The following is a 23,403-nucleotide window of genomic DNA, read 5'->3' as shown; positions in this document are numbered from 1 at the left end:
TCTGGCTAGTGGTGTATTTTGTTGATCTTTGCAAAAAAACCAGCTTCTGGATTCATTGATTTTTTGAAGGGTTTTTTGTGTCTCTATCTCCTTCAGTTCTGCTCTGATCTTAGTTATTTCTTGTCTTTTGCTAACTTTGGAATTTATTTGCTTTTGCTTCTCTAGTTCTTTTAATTGTGATGTTAGAGTGTCGATTTTAGATCTTTCCTGCTTTCTCTTGTGGGCATTTAGTGCTATAAATTTCCCTCTACACACTGGTTTAAATGTGTCCCAGAGATTCTGTTACGTTGTGTCTTTGTTCTCATTGGTTTGAAAGAACTTATTTACTTCTGTCTTCATTTTATTACTTACCCAGTAGTCATTCAGGAGCAGGTTGTTCAGGTTCCATGTAGTTGTGCAGTTTTGAGTGAGTTTCTTAATCCTGAGTTCTAATATGATTGCACTGTGGTCTGAGAGACTGTTATGTTTTCCGTTCTTTTGCATTTGCTGAGTAGTGTTTTACTTCCAATTATGTGGTCAATTTTAGAATAAGTGCAATGTGGTGCTGAGAAGAATGTATATTTTGTTGATTTGGGGTGGAGAGCTCTGTAAATGTCTATTAGGATCTGCTTGGTCCAGAGCTGAGTTCAAGTCCTGGATATCCTTGTTAATTTTCTGTCTCGTCGATCTGTCTAATATTGACAGTGGAGTGTTGAAGTCTCCCACTATTACTGTGTGGGAGTCTAAGGTTCTTTGTAGGTCTTTAAGAACTTGCTTTATGAGTTTGGGTGCTCCTTTACTGGGTGCATATATATTTAGGATAGTTGTTAGTTCTTGTTGCATTGATCCCTTTACCATTATGTAATGCCCTTCTTTGTCTCTTTTGATCTTTGTTGGTTTAAACTGTTTTATCAGAGACTAGGATTGCAACCCTGCTTTTTTTCTTCCCATTTGCTTGGTAAATCTTCCTGTATCTCTTTATTTTGAGCCTATGTGTGTCTCTGCACGTGAGATGGGTTTCCTGAATACAGCACAGGATGGGTCTTGACTCGTCATCTAATTTGCCAGTCTGTGTCTTTTAATTGGGGCATTTAGTCCATTTGCATTGAAGGTTAATATTGTTTTCTTTTTTATTATTATTATACTTTAAGTTTTAGGGTGGTTATGTGTGAATTTGATCCTGTCATTATGATGCTAGGTAGTTACTTTGCCCATTAGTTGATGCAGTTTCTTCATAGTGTTGGTGGTCTTTACAGTTTGGTATCTTTTTGCAGTGGCTGATATCAGTTGTTCCTTTCCATGTTTAGTGCTTTCTTCAGGAGCTCTTGTAAGACAGGCCTGGTGGTGATAAAATCACTCAGAATTTGCTTGTCTGTAAAGGATTTTATTTCTCCTTCACTTATGAAACTCAGTTTGGCTGGATATGAAATCCTAGGTTGACAATTCTTTTCTTTAAGAATGTTGAAAATTGGCCCCCTTTCTCTTCTGGCTTGTAGGTCTTCTGGCTTTTAGGGTTTCTGCCGACAGATCTGCTGTTAGTCTTACACATCATTTCTATTAAATTTCTCCCACAATGTTATTTCATGGTAGTCAGAGAGCTTCGCCCCAACTGTTAGACATTTAAATTTATCTCCGGTTTCTCATTATTTTATTTTTACTGCTTTAAGAAAAACGTTTCTCTGTCTGTGTCCCAGGGAAGTGTATTAACAAATAGCTAATGAAAAAAAATCAAAGACAAAAACAAAGCAGTGGCCTGTGTTCAAAGGATTAGGGTTAAACATAATTAAATTGTTCTTAATAACAGAACTTCACAGATCTATTAGTCTGTTAATGCAGTTTTTGAATTCTGAAACTCCTGATATCTACACATACATGCACACACACACACAAACACACACACACAAAATCACGTATACGTACACACGTGCACACACACACATACACAATCACATACACTCATGCACATGTACACACACATAATCACATACACTCTTTCAGCTGTCCAGATGATGAAGATTGCCTTGATTTAGGATTAACTCCTAGAATTTGAATTTCTGGATTGAGAAGCTGTGTTTTGTATTATTAATAAGGATCATAGTGATTTTAATATTTTAAACAGTGGTTTTTACTATTAATATTTACTATTCAGATTGAACATGAGATATAGATGTATGAGTGTTCATTTTTTTCATGTCTTCTGCTCCTTTATTTTGAAAGTGCTGAGCTGTGAATGCTTTGGGAACACATAGAGTGATTTACACAGGCTTCTAGAAGGTTCTGGATTCTTGTTCAGAAAACAGGGTAACATGACTGAATTTTTTCCCAGGGAGGATCTGCTCAGCCTCTCTCCCTAAAGTGGGTTTGAAGGCAGCCACTAATAAGAAGAGCAAAAAGCCAAGTACTTCATCATAAAGTCCTTCAAATCTAGGCCACACCAGGTAAAATTCCCCAGAACCAAGTTTAAGGGCAAGCTCTGCCTTAGCAAACCAGGCAAAGAATTCTGAACATTTCCCAACGCAGTCAAGAAAGTCTTCGAACTTTCTCAGTAGGTTCTGAAGCAACAGAACAATGAACACTATCAAAAGGCTGGCAAAACGAGCTGACCCAAAGTTTAGCTTGTTTCTTTCTGCTTTCCGCATTCAGCCTTTTTTTATTTCGCTGACACAATGCTCCTGTCCTCTTCTGTCTTGGTTCCAGATGGGAATGAGAGTTGCATACCCAGGAACTTTAACGGCATCCCTCGGTAAGGTTAACAGTGCTGCATGCCAGACAGGCAGGTCATCTGGGAAAAATAAACTGATCAGCAGCATATCCACCTGGGTGAAACATACCTACTCTTCTCAAAGAAAACCAGCAGCAGAGATAAAAGCCATCTGTGTAGGCAGCCCAGAAAAAGTATCTTGCCAGTAACTACCCAGAGCCTTAAATATTTTCATGTCGTTTGACCCCAGCATTCTCCTTGGAACTGATGTTAAGAAAATAAAGAGTTCCCCCAAATCTTACACAAATATATTTACTAAACCATGATTTATATTAATGAAACATGGTGGTGGTAAAGGGTAGAAATTTTAACTCTCCAAGAATAAAAAAATGGTTAAGTAACTACCATATATCTATCTGTTCACTAGATACAGGATCATAAAGGGATTAAATTCTTTTAAAATAATTTATTTAGCTTGAAATATATCAAGGTGTATATGAAATATAATCACAACTATATAAAATGAAAACTACAAGATACATGCAAATTTTTTAATGCATAAAAAACAGCACAGTATTTACACTAGTTGGTTCTTTTGAGTGGTGGGACTACGGGCACATGTGTTTTTCTGATCCTGCCCCCCCCAAACTTAAATGCTGGGCATGCATTTTAACTTTTTTTTTTTTTTTTTTTTTTTTGAGATGGAGTCTCACTCTGTTGCCCAGGCTGGAGTGCATTGGTACCATCTGAGCTCACTGCAGCTTCCACCTCCTGGGCTCAAGCAATTCTCCTGCCTCAGCCTCCCGAGTAACTGGGACTACAGGTGCACACCACCACACCCGGCTAATTTTTGTACTTTTAGTAGAGACAGGGTTCCACCATGTTGGCTAGGCTGGTCTTGAACTCCTGACCTCAGGTGATCTGCCCACCTTGGCCTCCCAAAGAATTTTAATTTTTTAATAAAAACAGCAGTACATTTTGTTTAACAGAACATTAGTTACCAATTATTTCCAAGATCAACTCTATTTAAATACGATGATACAACTTTTTATATAACCAATATCACAAATCATATTGAAAGGATATAAACATAAAGCGACATTCAGGTAAATTACCAATGGAATTCCCACTTGTTCAGCTTAGAGAAGCCTAAACAAGTCCTACATTGAAAATAAAGCAAGGTAGGAATGAAGTCTGAGGTACAGGAGATCACAGACACAGAGTGACAGTAGGGAACAGGGTCAGAGACAAATGGCCTTGGAGTGGAGAGGTACAATGGTGGCACAGCGTCACACAGGAAGTGGTGACCCCACAATTCAAATGGTTTTCTCATTGGTGACAAGGGGACAGTAAGATTCACTTCAAAAGCTGTGAGTCTTTTTTTTTTTTAATTTATTTTTTTATTATACTTTATGTTTTAGGGTACATGTGCACATTGTACAGGTTAGTTACCTATGTATACATGTGCCATGCTGGTGCGCTGCACCCACTAACTCGTCATCTAGCATTAGGTATATCTCCCAGTGCTATCCCTCCCCCCTCCCCTCACCCCACCACAGTCCCCAGAGTGTGATATTCCCCTTCCTGTGTCCATGTGATCTCATTGTTCAATTCCCACCTATGAGTGAGAATATGCGGTGTTTGGTTTTTTGTTCTTGCGATAGTTTACTGAGAATGATGATTTCCAGTTTCATCCATGTCCCTACAAAGGACATGAACTCATCATTTTTTATGGCTGCATAGTATTCCATGGTGTATGTGTGCCACATTTTCTTAATCCAGTCTATCATTGTTGGACATTTGGGTTGGTTCCAAGTCTTTGCTATTGTGAATAATGCCGCAATAAACATACCTGTGCATGTGTCTTTATAGCAGCATGATTTATAGTCCTTTGGGTATATACCCAGTAATGGGATGGCTGGGTCAAATGGTATTTCTAATTCTAGATCCATGAGGAATGGCCAAACTGACTTCCACAATGGTTGAACTAGTTTACAGTCCCACCAACAGTGTAAAAGTGTTCCTATTTCTCCACATCCTCTCCAGCACCTGTTGTTTCCTGACTTTTTAATGATTGCTATTCTAACTGGTGTGAGATGGTATCTCATTGTGGTTTTGATTTGCATTTCTCTGATGGCCAGTGATGGTGAGCATTTTTTCATGTGTTTTTTGGCTGCATAAATGACTTCTTTTGAGAAGTGTCTGTTCATGTCCTTGGCCCACTTTTTGATGGGGTTGTTTTTTTTTTCTTATAAATTTGTTTGAGTTCATTGTAGATTCTGGATATTAGCCCTTTGTCAGATGAGTAGGTTGCGAAAATTTTCTCCCATTTTGTAGGTTGCCTGTTCACTCTGATGGTAGTTTCTTTTGCTGTGCAGAAGCTCTTTAGTTTAATGAGATCCCATTTGTCAATTTTGGCTTTTGTTGCCATTGCTTTTGGTGTTTTGGACATGAAGTCCTTGCCCGTGCCTATGTCCTGAATGGTAATGCCTAGTTTTTCTTCTAGGGTTTTTATGGTTTTAGGTCTAATGTTTAAGTGTTTAATCCATCTCGAATTGATTTTTGTATAAGGTGTAAGGAAGGGATCCAGTTTCAGCTTTCTACATATGGCTAGCCAGTTTTCCCAGCACCATTTATTAAATAGGGAATCCTTTCCCCATTGCTTGTTTTTCTCAGGTTTGTCAAAGACCAGATAGTTGTAGATATGCAGCGTTATTTCTGAGGGCTCTGTTCTGTTCCATTGATCTATATCTCTGTTTTGGTACCAGTACCATGCTGTTTTGGTTACTGTAGCCTTGTAGCATAGTTTGAAGTCAGGTAGTGTGATGCCTCCAGCTTTGTTCTTTTGGCTTAGGATTGCCTTGGCGATGCGGGCTCTTTTTTGGTTCCATATGAACTTTAAAGTAGTTTTTTCCAATTCTGTGAAGAAAGTCATTGGTAGCTTGATGGGGATGGCATTGAATCTGTAAATTACCTTGGGCAGTATGGCCATTTTCACGATATTGATTCTTCCTACCCATGAGCATGGAATGTTCTTCCATTTCGTTTGTATCCTCTTTTATTTCCTTGAGCAGTGGTTTGTAGTTCTCCTTGAAGAGGTTCTTCACATCCCTTGTAAGTTGGATTCCCAGGTATTTTATTCTCTTTGAAGCACTTGTGAATGGGAGTTCACTCATGATTTGTCTCTCTGTTTGTCTGTTGTTGGTGTATAAGAATGCTGTGATTTTTGTACATTGATTTTGTATCCTGAGACTTTGCTGAAGTTGCTTATCAGCTTAAGGAGATTTTGGGCTGAGACAATGGGGTTTTCTAGATATACAATCATGTCGTCTGCAAACAGGGACAATTTGACTTCCTCTTTGCCTAATTGAATACCCTTTATTTCCTTCTCCTGCCTAATTGCCCTGGCCAGAACTTCCAACACTATGTTGAATAGGAGTGGTGAGAGAGGGCCACCTCTCTAATTTTTTGTACAAAAGCTGTGAGTCTTAAATGAACAAAGACAGAATTTCAGATAGGCGTTTGGTAAGCACACGGGAAATGGTGCTTTATAAAAGTGGACTGTCCCTCGGGGAATGCCCAGCATCAAATGAGACATTGTCACAATTCCAAAGTAACAGGACAAGCTCTTGGTGAACATCAGATAAAATCAGGAAAGCCGGAAGAAGACATAGAGCCTCCCTCATCTGAATGAGCAATGGAGAGCCTCTATTTGCATAACTCTGTCTTGAAAATTAAAAGGAGCTTTTATTCTCTCACGCCTAAGATGCAGCAGGGCATGGCCTTGTAAACAGATCAGCTTAGAGGCAAGACAATCTTTCCGAGTGGTGTGGCACATGTTTATAAAAGCAGACGGTGCATCAGCTGGGAAGAAGTAACCAGCTAAGGAATCCTGGCTAGTGGGGTAAATACCTAAGCCAGTATGAATCAAAGAGGCTTGGGGTGTGAGTTTTGGGCTTTGCACTGCATTCAGATGGAATCTGTGTAGTGCTACAACTGGAGATTGAAAAGGAAAAAAGGTAGGCTCTTCACTGGTGCAATAATCTAGTAACTATGCAGTAGCTTGGATGGACTGGTATTTTTCTGGCCAAACTGAATGTAGACTCACTCTGAATTTCCACTCTAATTAAACATGTGAACTGCATCCTGTGGGAAAATGAAAGACAGAATGCTTATACTTTAAATAAGGAGGCTGGCTGCTTGGGAATACTATATATAAATAGTTACAGGTTGTGACAATGTGAAAATCAGTTTAAAATGTTATCAATGGGAACACCCTGTGTTGATAATGTTGTAAACAAACAGTAATATGCTGGTTCTGCCGGTGTAACCCTTCCAGATAGCATTGTGGCTCTCTGTGGCAAAGGCCAGTAAGAGCTCTTGGATCAAGGAACTCCAGTTCTACGCTCTACAAAGGTATGCTGAGGAGATCAATTAATAGAAGGAAAAAGCTGTATGCATAAAGATGCTAATTGAACCATTAGGTGTAACAGAAACTAGAAATAACCTAAATGTCCCACAGTAGGGGAATGGGTTTCCAAATAATGGCCCATCACCTATGTGATATATGAGGTAGCCATTAAAATAATGGAAAACTGTGAGAAATAAGATGACTTTGAGGGGGGAAGGGAAAAAAAGGGGGGTCATGAAGCCAAATACCATGAATCCTTGGAAGGCAATAAGATAAAAATGTTTTTGTTGTAATAGTGGTATTATGAGTCTTTTTCTTTCTAAAAATTACCTTTATTGTTGCTACATCATTTCATCTATAGATACAACTCAGAGCTGTTTGTTCAGTGATTATATGAATAATAATTTGTGATATTACTTAGTATTCTAAAATGACCTCAGCTAAACTAGCTTGGATATATTGAAAGACACAAAGAGTTAATAGACAGGGTATTGCTATTTTAGATTTTTTTTTTTTTTTTTTTTTTTTTTTTTACATAAGCTTCTAAAAATGGTGCCTGCTGGTGACCAGAACAGGCAGTGATATTGCAAGCCAAGTCTTTCTGGCCTAGTGTTGACCTTGATGAAAGTCATCAGGCCTCCTTCACTGAAGTTCAAAACAAAACCACTCATAACCCCATTTTAAAAAGCAAAACCACAAGCCACAGCCTTCAGTCATTGCTGGGGGATGCTTCAATTTCTTGTTTCCTATTGATAAGTTGCAGCAAGGTCTCCCTTAATCAGGTGTGAAAGTGGAAACTAGCCACCTCTGGAGTTGAAAGAAACTTAGGGAGAGAGAGGGACTTGGAAGAAAACGACTGCAGAGAAACTGGCCTACTCTTCCTGTTTGGGTGGATTCTGTAGCATCAGATGAGCATGAAGAACTCGGGATGTTGAGTCCATGAGAAGGTGCAGACCAACTTACAGTCAGAACAGGAGAGAGGGCCTATTGAGAAATGTAGGCAAGGCTGAAGCCAATATTGCTGGATAAATGGCATGTACAAAAATGATTTGTAAGGTTTATACTGGACATTTCGGTATCAGGAGAAGAGCCAGAGCTCATTCTTAAATAGGAAATCAACTTGTCTTCCCTTGCAGATAATTCACCCATTGTATAAATGTAATGTATATATGCTTCTAGTCTATAGGCCACACATAAAAGTAGTGTGTAGTGGAAGGCCCATGGGCTTCAAGGCAGATGGAGCTGGCTTCACATCCTGACTCTGCTGTCTAGCAGCTATGAGACTGTGGAGAGGTTACTTTCTCTCTAAAACTCACTTTCATCCTATGAGCATAAAGTGATTTGCCTAACCCATCAACTGGCACAGAGTAGATGCTCAGTAAATAGCGTCTGCAATTAGAAGTAGCAGATGACACCGGGTGCGATGGCTCATGCCTGTAATCCCAGCACTCTGGGAGGCTGAGGCAGGTGGATCACCTTAGGGCAGGAGTTCGAGACCAGCCTGGCCAACATGGCAAAACCCTACCTCTACTAAAAATACAAAAATTAGCCAGGCATGGTGGCAGGTGCCTGTAATTCCAGCTATTCAGGAGGCTGAGGCAGGAGAATCTCTTGAACCCCGGAGATGGCTGTGGCAGTGAGCAAAGATCGTGCCACTGCACTCTAGCCTGGGTGACAGAGCGAGACTCCATCTCAAAAAAAAAAAAAAGTAGCAGATAGAGTAGGATCATTATTACATAAATCATATACTACAAATACACATATATATGTACACAGATGCTCCTCAACTTACAATGGGGTTACTGTGTAAACCCATAGTAAGTTGAAAATATAAGTCAAAAATGCATTTAATACACCTAACGTACTGAACATCATAGCTTAGCCCAGCCTACCTTAAATGTGTTCAGAAAACTTAAGTTTACCTAGAGTTGGACAAAGGCATTTAACACAACCATTTAACACTTAGCCTGATTTATTAGAGGGTTGAATGTCTCATGTAATTTATTGAATGCTATACTGAAAGTAAGAAACAATACTTATATGGGTACTCGAAGCACAGTTTCTACTGAATATCACTTTTACATCATCGTAAAGTTCAAAAATCATAAGTCAAACCATCATGAGTTAGGGATCATCTGTATACATATATGTGAATATACACATATATATGCAATACATATATGTGCGTATGCACATGTGCCACATATATGTGTTATACATCTATAATGCCTGTGTGTTTACATGTATGGCACACATATTTGTGCATGCATACATGTACATATACACATATAGATGTGCACATGACATGTATACATATACACATGTGAACGACATATATATATACACATGTGCACGACATATATACATATACAGATGTGCACATATGACAAATGGTGAGAAATAGGGTTGGCCATAGAATAAGCTAAAATAGGAATAATAGGAATTATGCCATGCACTTGCTCACCTGTCAAGAATTTATCACAGAAATAGCCAAGGAAATAAGATTGATGTGTCTGGCAAGAGAAAATGGCCCATGGGGACTGACAGTGTCTGACTAAGTGGGTTCAGGGAGAAATGGGCATGAGGGGGCAATCGCTACTCTTACGGGGCCTCAGTTCATCTTCAAGTAACCTAGATAACTTCTGATAAAGTTGATTAGGACCTTGTGCTTTGTGAGGACTCCTACAGACCCAAGATGTAAATTCCTTTATAGCAGAGGCTGTGGAGGGGTTTACCTTCAACCTTGAATTTCCAGGATGTAGCACTTGGTATGTTTGTTAAATGAATGAATGTATGAAGACTTGGTCTACATGACTTGGAAATCTTGATTTGGGAGAATCCTCAGCTACCCTTACAAAGTTCCCCCAGGCCTCATCTTGTCAGCCTGCAGATGTGAACCCTGCAGGATCCACAGAGGAGGAAGTCAGCATAGAGGCCGTAGACAGGGCCAGGAGGCAGGAGGCCAGCATGTCCTCTCTTGGTTCTCTTTGACATTTTGCACAGCACCTTGGCTGATGGTACGCCAATATCTTCTTTCTCCTGGCTTTACTTTCACTTCCACCAAATGCTTGAAGCATAGCTAGAGTCAGACCCATAAAGTCACCTGTCTGATCAGCCTAAGATTTTAAGATGGTGCATCCATGGCCAGGCACAGTGGTTCATGCCTGTAATGGGAGGATCGCTTGAGGCCAGGAGTTCCAGACTAGCCTGGTCAACATAGGAAGACCCCATCTCTATTTAAAAGGAAAAAAGATGGTGCATCCTACCAGAATGGATATAGTCAACTTTTGGAAGGAGCAGTGGCACTGGTGCAGGCAATCTGCATGACCTTGAAATCAAACACTCCTGGGTGTGAACTGCAGCTCTATCAATTTATGAGCTGTATGGACAACAGCAAATTATGACACTTCTTGGCCTCAGCTTTTTCATCAGTAAAATGGGGAGAAGGAGTGAACTGGCAAGACTGTAGTCATATTAGAAATCAGATGTAATGGCCAAGCGTGGTAGCTCACACCTGTAATCCCAGAACTTTGGGAGGCTGAGATGGGTGGATCACCTGAGGTCAGGAGTTCGAGACCAGCCTGGCCAACATGGTCAAACCCATCTCGACTGAAAATACAAAGATTAGCCAGGTGTGGTGGTGGGCACCTGTAATCCCAGCTACTCTGAAGGCTGGGGCAGGAGAATCACTTGAACCGGGGAGGCGGAGGTTGCAGTGAGCCAAGATCATGCCACTGCACTCTAGTCTGGGCAACAGAGTGAGATTCCATCTCAAAAAAAAAAAAAAAAAAAAGCCAGGCACAGTGGCTCACACCTGTAATCCCAGCACTTTGGGAGGCTGAGGTGGGCAGATCACAAGGTCAGGAGTTCAAGACCAGTCTGGGCAACATAGTGAAACCCTGTCTCTACTTAAAATACGAAAAATTAGCCAGGTGTGGTGGTGTGTACCTGTAATCCCACCTATTTGGTAGGCTGAGGCAGGAGAATCGCGTGAACCCTGGAGGTGGAGGTTGCCGTGAGCCGAGATCATGCCATTGCACTGCAGCCCGGGCGACAGTGATAATGTTGCCTGCTTAGTCCGGTGTGTGGCTTGGGATGATTGTCACAATGATGGAAATTATTTTCATGAACATAAAGCCTAGTCACCAAGAATCATTCTTTCAGTGGTTATTTATTAAGTAAGTAAGTTTGCTGTGTGACAGGAGCCGTTCAAGATACTGTGGCCAAGTTGTGAAGAAAACAGACAAATTTCATGGAGTTTCTCTTATAGTGGGTAGACAGAAAAAATAGACACATAATGTGTACAATAATATTAAGTGTTGTGGAGAAAAAATAGAGGGGAAGGGGAATGAGAATGGGGTGACACCATGAAGACAGGGATAACGTGAGCAGAGACTAAAAATCAGTGAGGAAGAAAGGCATGCTGGTTTCTGGAAGAAAAGCATTTCAGCAGAGGAAACAGCAAATATGCATCCCTTGAGGTGGGAGTGTGCTTGGCATGTTTGAGGAACAGAGGAAGACTAGAGTGGCTTCTAGTGGATAAAGAGAAAGTGCTGGAAGTTGAGATTAGAGAGGTAGCTGGAGACCAAATTATAAGAGAAGTCGGGTAGAAAAAAATTAACCTTAGTGAGCTGAGAAGCTGTATCAGTTAGCTTTTGCTGAGTAACATGTAATCCTGAAACTTAGTGGCTTAAAATAACAAACTTTTACTATCTTTTGCAGTGCTGTGAGTTACATGTGCAGTTTCTTCTCCTCTGAATTGGCACAGCTGGGGCTGGATAGTCTGGGATGGCCTCACTTACATGTCTAACTAACTAACTGCTGGATGCCGGTTCTGGTAGTGACTACGTGTCTCTCATCATCCAGCAGGCTAGCCCAGGAGCCGTTCCCTATGATGGAAGTTGCAGGGTTCCAAACAGCAACAAGGAAAGCAACAAGGAAAGGCAAGCCCCAGTGCATAGCACTTTCCAAATTGGCCAAGGCCAGTCACATGGCCAAAGTCAGAGGTCATATGGGAGGGGTGATCCCCTCCAGGTGTAGATTCTGGGAGTGGCGTTCTGACGGCTGCTTTTGCAAATGACAGTAATGTCTGAAAAGTGACATTATCTGATTCATAGTTTCAAAGGTCCTGTTATAATAAGGATTACGTAAGGAAGACTATAGCCAGATGGGAGGATGTGGCAAGGCTATGGGCCACTGGAGGGCAATGGTGTTTGTTCGACTGCTGTGCACCACAGATGCAGAGGCACAGAAGTTCATGACATTGTCTGGCCTGAAGCTGCCATTACCAGGAGGGTGAACAATGACACCCAGCCTCCACCCCTTCCTGGTGTTTCAGCAGAAGCATTTTCTCTGTCTTGCCAGAGTGGACTTTCTCATGTGCTTGCTGGAACGGGCTGGAAACCATGGTGTTCATGAGATGGGATGCGCAGATAAGAGCTTCTGCACAGCTCCCATTCTCAAACATAGAGATACCCGCTAATCACTAAGTACTTGCTAATTGCAGGGGAGCAGACTGTTGAGAACTAAAATAAGTCACTGTAAGTAATAACATCTTAAGGTGAAATGAAACAATAGTCGTCATTTTTCTTTTCTCTTTCTTTAACAGAAAATATGCTGGCATGCTAATCGCGTGAGACAACTTGGCCCACGGACAGCCACAAAGCACAAAACACAAACTCACAGAAGAAACAAGAATCGTAAGAATCGTGTTTCCCTGGCGTCTACGAGAAGCGCTTTATTAGAAGCGCTTTATTTTTCCTCTAGATTTCTTTTCTAAAACAAAAAACAAAAAAACTGAAACAAACATTGAAAGAAACAATACAAACGTCAGGTGATGATATTCAAGCATGTTCTTTTATTAAGCATAGGATGGGAGGCACAGCAGGAGGTTTAAGTAGAATGTGAAAGCAAGAGAACTGAGACTGTGACTGACAGACAAAGAGATTAACTAACTGCCCCCCAAAATATCCTGTGTATTCTTAAGTATACACGCTTCCCTTCCTGCCTTTCAAGGTATCTTTCAAGGTATCTAAGGAATGATTTGAAAAATTTGTTATAATCTCTAAAGAATTTTTTGTATAGCATTAGCAAAGGAGTCTATGACAAGTACTTTGCCACCTGGTAGTTCTGTGTATTCTACTCCGTCTGGGTGTCACTGTCATCCTCACTGGCTGGGACAAGGTTCTGAGATTTGTCTCCCCAGCAGTTGCCAAGCTGGCTCAGGCTTGGTCAGGATGAATGAAACAATTATGTCCTGGATCAATGCAACAAGGAGCAGTGAACACTTGCTTTTTCTTCCCTAAGTAGGAGAAAGCCAGCCCCGGGCTGCAGTGGTGGCCGTTGTGGTAGCTGGATGGGACGAGGGGACCTCAGGCTATTCTATAACGGTTAACAGTAAAAGAAAGACAATTGCTGGTGCTTCTCCAGGGAGATACGGAACCTACACACCAACCAGGTTTTTACTTTCAAACAAACAGACAGGCCACCACCAGAAATCAAAGAGACCTATGCCTAGCCCAGCCCCAGAAAAGTGATACTTTACCCCAGGAATTCCCTGCTTCCCATTGGTACTTAACATTTTTCACTCTGTTGTGACTGCTCTTATTTCCTTTACTCTTGCGGATCTGTGTTGGAGGGACATTTGGAAGGGGCCCAGCCCTGGCACTTCCTTGAGGAGACACACACAGGGCGGGTGTGTGTGCCCATCCACTCTGAGCTCCACTTAGCGGGACTGGCTGCCAAGCCGTTCTTGGATCAGCCTCTCACTGAGCGCCCACAGGGTCCGGGCCGTCTCTTCGCTCTGAGCTTCTGGTGAGGGCATGCAGCGGCAGCAGTTGTTGAAATACATCCCTCCCAGACCCTCCAGTTCTGGGGCAGCAGCACAGTACACGGTGGTGGCAGCTCCCTGTTGCTGGAAATCCAAGAAGAAAGACAAAAAAAAAAAAAAAGTTTTAAGAAAAGGAGTGATGAGATGACGTCATTTCGACTGCCTGGGCATTAGCAGGCCTCCCCCACCTGGTTCAGTTTCAGCTGGATCTTGGCATAGCAAAGGGTACTGGGCTGAAAGCACATGACTGTAAAAAGTATAACGTGACTATCCTGCAAAAACGAGTTCATAAACTCCGCTTCTAAAGCTGGTGTGACTTTTGACACCTAATATAGGAACAGGCTTGGAAAATAAATACACATATCAATACGTCGTGGTAGGCGCCTCTTCCACACAGAGAAAAAGATGGTATCCTTCTGAACGTGCAAGAACAAATTCATCCAACCCCTCGACTTCTCATGTATAATGTAATTCGATACCAAATCATTTGTAGAACCTTCTATCTGACTAGAACCTTCTGACAAACCAACCACTCTTAATTATGGTCCATCAGGTAGAAAACCCAAGTGGGGCTGCTGCCAGATCATCCCTTTATGCTTTGCCCACGGTGCTGCTAGGGGAAGGGTTGGCAATGGTGTGTTAAAACATTTAATGCGCGCACACACACACACACTCCTCACCATACATTCATACCTAGCACAAACACATAACACATTTATTAATTCATCCAGATCCCATGAAAACCTTTTTCTAAATGTCATATTTGACCCAGATTTACAATGGGACCATGGGTAAGGGGGTACATTTCCTCCCAGCCCACTTCAAAATGTAAGTTGCAAACAGTGCAACTGATCACTTTCATTCACCTTTTGAGTAACAGTTGGGGCTGTGGCTAGGGACGTGTGCACTGATGAGGCATCATATCATCCAAACTGACAGAATACTGTCGGGGATGCTGTAAAGAGGGCAAGAAATCACTTTGCTTTGCAAGCCATAATTAAAAATAATAGGCTGCTGTTCAGAGGGAGACATGGTTGGCACGTCTCTAATTTAAAACCAATACAGTTTATCTGGCATCTTATGATTATTTATGTGTTTCAGAGCCCTAGCTGCATCCACTAATTTTCAGCTGATGATAGGGAGAGGGGTTGCAAGAGAGGACCGGAGAAGGTAACTGAAGATAAGCTCGCCCCCACAAGGAAAACAGTAAGGAACTTTGATTGTGGGGGAAATGACTTTCCAACCTGACCCGAAGCTTATTTTTCTGTCTCTGCAGGGTTTACATTGTGACCATGCAGGGTGCTTACTGGAGGAGTTTCCCTCAAATGGTCTGGTTTGCAATCACTATGCTTGCATTCTAGGATCCCTGGGAGAGTCAGGTCCATTCTGAGAACTAGGGTCCCAAGGAAGGTGTTACGATGTGAAGAATGTGCCATAAGGCAGACTTGGGTTTGTTGTTGCCATTGTTGTTTGGTTTTAGCTTCTTCAGTGTCTGTCAGTCAGGATATCTAGTAATATTTGAGTTGGTCTGAAAACTGAATGGTCAAATGCAGTCAAGTGATATGACTCTGGGCCGGGTGTGGACCGTGAGTGAGACAAAGAAAGACTTGGGTTTTGATAATAACTGGCTGCTTGATGATACTGGACAAGTCCCACTGGTCCTGAATTTGAATAACTGACATGACTTGAACTTAATAGTAACTGGTTTGTTACCTCCCCAATCTCCCTCCATTATCATGCCCACTCCAAATAGCCAGATATTATCCTGGATTCAGCTGTTTCTTTTCCCATTGATTTGTGTGGCTCAAGTCTAATGGAAATGAGTTCATGTCATCCAAATTTCCTTTCACTGAATTATTATTCCTAATAACCCTGAGCTTAGCACCTGGCACATTTATCTAAACAACTTCAAGTGGTTTATCTGGCTCTTCTGCATCCCATGTGAGGAAAAGGGAAGCAGAAGTGCCTCTAAAGACAAATTGGAGAATTGACATGCTCATCCAGCTAACTCAAGCCAAGTATTATTTTGGCCTGGAATCTTAGTGTTCTGGTGGAGATGGTGTTTTGTATCAACTTCCAGATATCTGTCATATATTTTCATTTTACCTTGCAGCTGCCAAAATGACCAGAGTGGCCAAGTGACTTGCCATTAACTCCCGAGTGGTGGGAGAATCCAGCTCACTCATTTCAAGTCCAGCCTCCCGCCCTCTATGCCACAATGGTTATACTATTCAGCATTCAAACGTCATGACAGACTGGCCTTTCACTGTTCTGCCAAGCGTGAGGAAAGACCAAAGCAGTCCATTTGGGAAAGCAAAAAGCAGAATTCTTCCTAACCTGATAAAATATTTTGCCACTATGACCTACTGTAATGATACCATGTTGCACTCTTGCATTATTGGAATGGTATTTTTGCTAAGAAATTCTGCAGTCCCATTGATTCAGAATGCCACTGATGCAGGAGCTGGGGACCTACCTTTTCCTTCCACGGAATCTGAAGGCAATTACAATTGGCTTCATTTCATGCCAACCTACATTTGGCTACAATGCTGAGAGCCATACCTTCCTTTTTGAAAAGCCTAACTTTTTATCAGGAGATGGCTTTGACTCCTTTGCCACTAGGCTTGGGGTGATTTACCATCTAAATTCCATCACAAGTGGCTCTGGCTTTGTAGAACACAGTACACAGGAGGGGCACCCGAAAGCAAAGACGACGTTCTCTACTCCAAAAATCAACCGTCCACCTTTGGCAAATTCTCTTTCTCAGATTCATGCTTGGTGCTTATGGGTACTCACTCTACTTTCCTCCCTTGCTGGACAATTAAGCAGTAACAATATCTTGTTGGTCCCACACGCACTACCCCTTTGGTCTCTTGGAGAATTCTCTTTTCAGCCGTACCAATGGCAACCTCTGAGTGATATCTTAATATGATCAGATGTGACGACAGTTTAGTAACAAGTTCTCATTTTTGGCTCATCAGCTTTTCGGCCTGCATATCATCAGAATGAGACTGAGCCACATTAGTGAAATCTCAATAGTAAACAAGCTGGTACTGCCAATACAAGACAAAGCATTCTTAAACTGATTTAAAAAAAAAAAATTTTTAAAGAGCACTTTAATCACCATAAGATGACTTTCATTCATACCACTTTTTGGGGCATCAGTTCATAATGCAGAAAAGATGAAAGAGCCATCTAAAGGAAATAATGTTAACAACTCCGTTATAAAATATCTGAGGCAATACCTTGCCAGTTGTTATCAATGCTTACTGATCCATTGTGATAAATAATAATACCTTGACATACAAACACTGGCTGGAGCTATGGGTTCCCCTAAACGATTTTTTTTTTTTGAGAATCATTTATCAGAAGCCTGTAGGTTGTACATGGTTGCTAATCATGGGAAATGGGGGAGGTGTCTATCCCGCAGCAATGGCAATGAGTTAGGGTGTTGACGACACAGGACGGAGAATTTCTGGGAAGCCCAGTAGAATCTTTAATCATGCCCAAATGCCATTTCCAATCTAGTCAAACATTTGTGAGCTGCCAGAGGAGAACTGTGCAATCAATCTTCAGAGTGTATGTAAAATTACCCAGGACTCTTGTTTGGGATTAAGTTAAGAGTAGAGTATCTTGGTAATAAGGATTCATCATTCTCTTTCAAAAATCATTTGTCAGATTTGCAGCACAATCTTCAACTACAGAAAGGTGGGATTTAGACAGCAGTTGCTGTTTATTTATAGTTGAGGCCCTCAGATCTAAATTATCCATCCTTCCAAAACTCGGTGTTGGGATGAAAATGTTAAGTAGCTGCTTTTCATCAACATTCATTTGATAACTGCTAGCCATCAATTTATAGTTGTCAGCACAGAATACAAATGAATACTGACTCCTTGAAAGGAAAGGGTACAGAGGTTTCTGATAAACAATATATGGTAAAGAAAAAAAAACCACCCACATATTGATATTTGTAATGCATTGGTTAGTACTCTAATATAATACTCACAGGGACACATGTTACACCGTGTTTTGCTTTCAGGTTTTTCTATTTTAAAATGCATGCTCATTTAAAAGAAAGATGAGATTCCTGTCTTAAAGTAGACTTAACTATGAGATATATAAAAAATAGACACAATATCATGGCATATCTATATATTCAATGATTGTGAGAGAGTAGATGTTCTAAAGATTGCTTTCTTACAGGGACATTGCACAGCAAATGCTGAATTAATCCATTTATGCAAAAAGTACAGTTATGAAAGGAACGCACCCTGGAAGTTAGATTAGGCTTGGAACACCAAGAGCAGGGAAAGAGAACAGCCCTTTTGAAGATGGCAGTGTTTCCATGACTAAAGTCCCAGGACAAAGTGGTGATCTGAAGTGAGCAGGTTTGGCTAAAAGGAAAGACACATAGCTCTTCAAACCCTGCCTACTTCCATTGTTACTCATCTGGTGTCTGTTGGACAAAGCAAATACTTCTCAAATGCAAAGCCAGCCACCTTATCCAGTGACTCTGTGAATACACCACTAGGAACAGAATCATTTATCAGAAAACTACATTTATCAGAGAGCTGCTGTGGTGGAGATGAGGGGGTGAGCCCTCATGTCACGGGTGGAATAGATGGCTGTCTACACGCCCTGTCTTTCCCTGTCTCCCAGTAACACTCCCCCAGGAGAGGCTATAACCACTCTCCCAGAACAGTGCAGAGGTCATCTCCAGATACCTCGGTGCTTGGGATACAGCCATTCCTCACAAACAATTACAGCTTCAATCTCTCATTGCAACACAAATGAAAGCAAACTGCTCCAAAAGGCCACTTGTTCCCTGCTCACTATCCAAGAGCAATCTTTTAGGGGACACATTTGCCACAAATTGCATTTGTTCATAAAGTAATGCAGCCTATACAGGAATGAGGCTCATAGGCTTCCCTGGCTAGGTGATCACACCAGTAAGTCACCCTCTTCTTCGACCGTGATACTTCTATAATGAAATTATACAATTCAATTTGGAATAAGTGCTAACCAACGAACACACCAGCTTCCACCAAAATGATGGGAAGCAGCAGACGAGAACAGAGATGTCCACTCCAAAGTTCTCAGCCCTGCAAACTGCCCGGCTTTTTCAGTGAGTTGTAGCCAACGAGAACTATTCAAGTGGCATCAACGACTAGCATTTATTGAGAGGTTACGATTTGCCAGGCTCTGTGTGGAGAGCTTTGTAAGCATTGTTGCCTAACCCTCACACAGCTCTATGAGCCAGGGACAGTTAGTATTTCCATTTAGAGAGAAGCCTACTTGGTATCAGAGATCAAAAGCAACTCGTGCAAAGCCACACAGATAATCACGTAGAGTGAGTGACTTCAGACTCCGTGTCCGTTGGTACATGAAACCTGCTCCCCAAATATGTGACACAAATATCTGCACGTGGACCATTTCCTCATCTATGTCTTCCATGGGGCTCTGGCTTCCTATGCCTCTCTGCCTGCTCTGCCGCCTTCTCAGCCAGGCCATGTCTGGCCACGAGGTGATGCCCTAACATGGCCTAAAATGAAATGTGGGGGCTGTCGTGTGTTCACCCCAGAAATGTTAAAAGGAGATTTTTTTTCCATTGATTTAGTCAATGGAATTGACTATGTCAATTAGTTAAATTGAAATGATATCCATTTGGATGAACAAAAATAAAGACTCAGCACCCCCTTGGATGATCCAATAGCAAGTGACCCTTACTAAAAACGTTGTCCGATTCAAAATGCCATCTCCAGGTGCCAGATTTGCAGAACTAAGGAACCTACTCTTTGATGATAGAAGTTTTTCAAAGCACCTACATCCCAAACAAGTGAAATGGACACAACCTCCATCTTATCAGTTCCCACGCATGTAGGTGCGGGCTCTGACGTGTTTCATCAGGTTTGCAGAGAAAATACTGATCCATCCCTCTTACTTCCCCTCCTCCAATGATTCCTAACAAAGTCATTCCTACAAATTCCTGACAACTGACTCCCACAAAGGCCTTCAACAATCCAGCCTTAGACACATACAAATACTTCCTGTAGGTATTGAAATGTAACTTTCTTCATAAGCCTTTGGGAGTTTTGCTAACTCACAGGCTATTCTTAACCTTTATTATAGAAGAGGAATGCACTCAATTTCCCAAAAAGAAACAGTGAAGATGATCAGGAGAGCAAATATTTGTTTTTAGGCTTTAGAAGTGTGAGAAAGTGTTCTGGAGAATCCATTTAGATCCCATTCGAACTCTTAGCCCTCCAGAAGAGAACATGCCCTCCCTAACAAATGAGACGTGGACAATGTGTTTGGATGTTGATCTTTTGCCACAAGGAAAAATATTTCTTTGCTAGAAACAGGTTCACAAGGGTAGAAAAACCTCAGGCTCCTTTTCAGTTGCCTCTCCCATGACAGGTGAAGAGTGTCATTCCCCAAGTGACACTGGGGACAGTGTCTATGATGGGGGCTTGATGGCCGTGGCTCAGAGAGAGTGAAGTGCCAGTCCATCACCATAAATGCAACAGGTTCAAGCACAGACCACAACCACAAATTACAAGGGACACCTTGAGAGAAACGCATGCAGGGGGAAGAGTGCCATGCAGCTTTTAAATGACAGCCACGTGCTCACAGGCTTCTGTTCAGAGAGAACCTGTGAGCTGTCCTGGGGCCTTTCCTGTTTGCGGTGCAGGCATCCCAAATATGATGCCCCCAAATCCGAGTCTGGCTAGAGGGAAGTGTCATACAAAGTCCATGCCATTCTCCCTGACAAAAGACATGAGTTTCTTGCAAGATCACTAAGAAGTTTTAAGAGGTGGACTTGAAGACAGGAGAATGAATTGGAAAGCCAGCAAGAATGTGGCTCTTACTCCTCTGTGAAATATTTGCAGGAACGAGCCTGGAGAGCAGCAGGTTCAGGACGGAAAGCTGGAAAGAATTCTTTCCTAAAACTTAAGTTTTAGAGAAAAATAGGCAGCCAGTCCCAACCACCCAAAGGCATCCAAAGCCATGTTTGTTCTGGGAAGGCCAAGGCATGGGAGGATGTTAACTTGGGCTATCAGCAGGATTGAAGGGCAGCGTGACCTTGGTACGCTGTCAGGGCCTGTGTTTCCAAGTTGACAAACTGTTCTGAGCTTTTCCATGAAATGAGTGAAGCCGTTTTCATACCTCCTTCATGTTCCAGAATTCTTGCCATCGATGTTCCAAAGGATCTGTGATAGATTTATGTCTAGTCTTAAAAGGGACAAGTTGTAACATTCAGAATTATTTTATCTTTCTGAGACCTGCTGTTATTGTGAGACCCTAGACATGCTTTGCTGGGGTTGGGGTGAGGGTACTCCTAACGAGGGAAGGAAAAAGAAACGGCTTCAAGGCAATCCATGTGGGTGATTACATGCACACTTGTTCCATCTTCCATTTGTGCCTGCCCAAAGTGTTCTAGAACTGACCGGACCTGAGAGGCTGTCTCATTAGAACTAAGAGAAGGTATTGTTGATGATGTCTTATATCCATGGAAGAATTCCCTGGGCATTCCCTCTGATGCTGCCTGGGATACCTACATTGCTCAAAGTACAGTTTCTTTATGAATAGGGATGAAACATCGCATTGGGGTATCTATTCTTCCATGGTTGGTTTGAAATGGCCAAGCAGAAGTGCCATAGAAATTTGCCAACAAAATAAGCATCTAACTGATAGTGTCATCCTTCTACATGGAACCAATCTGATGGCATGTCACTGAAATTTTCCAACTGGGCCACCTTGATGCCCGTGCTGAAGGACTGCTGGGTGTTTATAAGAGATAAAGGAAGATATTTAGTGTGTGTTTATTTGAAACATTTTAGATTTTTACTCTACTTCTTTAACCTCTGTTATGGTTATAGCTAGCTCGTGTACTGCGTAAAAATGTATGCATCTGTATTCACCATGTACACCAAAATAAACCTTTGAAATTATTGCCAGGCAGAATGAATGAGCTCATTTCTAACAGCGCAAAGAACATCTTCATAGTACAAGTAAAACAAACAGCTTCTCCCTTCCCTTCTTCTGCACAGAATGGCTCTACGACGTCTGCCTGCAAAATTACGTCTTTTAGAAAACCAAGTAGCTGGCTGTTTTGTGAGCAGGGAGGATTTCAGGACAAACCACAAACAAGCTGTTTGTTTAGATTTTAAGGTTGACAGTTCATTTACACGTATGCCCCATAAGTATTCTATGACATAGTCCTGAAAAAGCACTGAAGAAAAAAAAAAAAAAACACAAGGTCTCTGCTGGGGCCACATCATGGTAAGGAATTAACTCTTAACTCTGCCTTCCAGAAACAAATTAAGAGGATGTACTTTGCAATAATTCAGATCTCACAGGTAGGCCCCCAATGTCCAGCCCCGCTATTTCAAATCGGGCATGTCTGCGTTAGGTGTGTGGATTTCCATAGAGAGCTCACTGGAACAGACCATTTCTCAGGTTCCAAGACGCTGGCCTTGTTAATATTTCATTTAGAACATACTGTGGAGAGTGTCTCATTTATATTACTTCCATAATTAATGGTGATAGCTTAGGCACTGCCTTTACACAGAGAGATCTCTTCACAGTGGTCGATGGGTAATGAGAAACAATAGATATTTCATTCACCAGCAGCGTGTTGGTAGTTAGTAGGAAATGATCGTGTGTGCTGTTGCTTTAATTGCCCGGGTAAATAATTCTGCCTCGGTGTTAGTGAGCATTTTAAAGCACTTGATGCAAATAGACTAGAAAAAAACAAACAAACAAAAATTAACCTTGATTATGCAACACCTTAGCATAGAAAGTTACAAAGGTATGTCTTTTTTAAAGTTTGCATTCTATCATGCAAATATTATCTAAATATGCATGTGCTGACTACTCATCTACTGTATTTTAGGAAATACAATTAGGCTGCCTTTCTCTTCCCCTACGTAGACTGTAAATAACTGTAGATCTTTCTCTTGTTTCCCTATGTAAATATATGTAAATACTAACAAGCTATGCATGCTGCTATTCTAGGCAATTTCAGGTACTTTTATAATATGAAGGCATGTACTTGAACTCGTTTGTTAACAGAGGGGAAAAAACTCTCTCAAACTCTTTAAAGCTGAATAGAAATTAAAGATTTCTTCCTAGACTGTTGTGGCTTCTTTTGTTTGCCTTCTCTTGCCGGAATCGAGTGCCCCACTCCAGCTCTGACCTTCTCCCAGGAAAGACACACAGCACACACAGGCCCGGGAACAACAGTGGAAGGACTTGGCTTGGGCTTTTTCATACTTTCTTTGGGTTTCCTAAAAAAACATCTAGAATCACAAGGTAGGTTTCTTTGGATCTTTCTAGCAAAAGAATCTCGACGGAATGTAATTCCTATTTGTTGTTCCTTTACCGTGTGCCTTATATTCCAAAACACTACTGAGGGTCCCATCATTCCCATCTCAACAATACGGAGACTGAGTCAGGTCAAGGCCAATGACAAAAGTGACA

At 41.6% G+C, this 23,403-nt stretch overlaps 2 protein-coding genes across 2 annotated transcripts in view; one reads left to right on the top strand and one right to left on the bottom strand.

Annotated features, from left to right (window-relative positions):
• Positions 1–21,874, top strand: part of MAF (MAF bZIP transcription factor) — a 399,620-nt gene extending 377,746 nt beyond the window's left edge. Inside the window, exon 3 of the mRNA XM_055366623.2 lies at positions 12,700–21,874. The gene's annotated coding sequence lies outside the window, so the exon portion shown is untranslated. The remainder of the gene's footprint in view (positions 1–12,699) is intronic.
• The window catches only part of WWOX (WW domain containing oxidoreductase), a 1,113,301-nt gene continuing 1,102,826 nt past the window's right edge, over positions 12,929–23,403 (bottom strand). The window contains exon 9 of the mRNA XM_019012536.3: positions 12,929–14,004. Within this exon, the coding sequence (XP_018868081.1) occupies positions 13,816–14,004 (189 nt within the window). The 3' untranslated portion in view covers positions 12,929–13,815. The remainder of the gene's footprint in view (positions 14,005–23,403) is intronic.

Source organism: Gorilla gorilla, chromosome 18, assembly GCF_029281585.2.
Source record: "Gorilla gorilla gorilla isolate KB3781 chromosome 18, NHGRI_mGorGor1-v2.1_pri, whole genome shotgun sequence".
Classification (NCBI taxonomy): Eukaryota; Metazoa; Chordata; class Mammalia; order Primates; family Hominidae; genus Gorilla; species Gorilla gorilla.
This window is presented reverse-complemented; position numbering and strand designations above follow the sequence as displayed.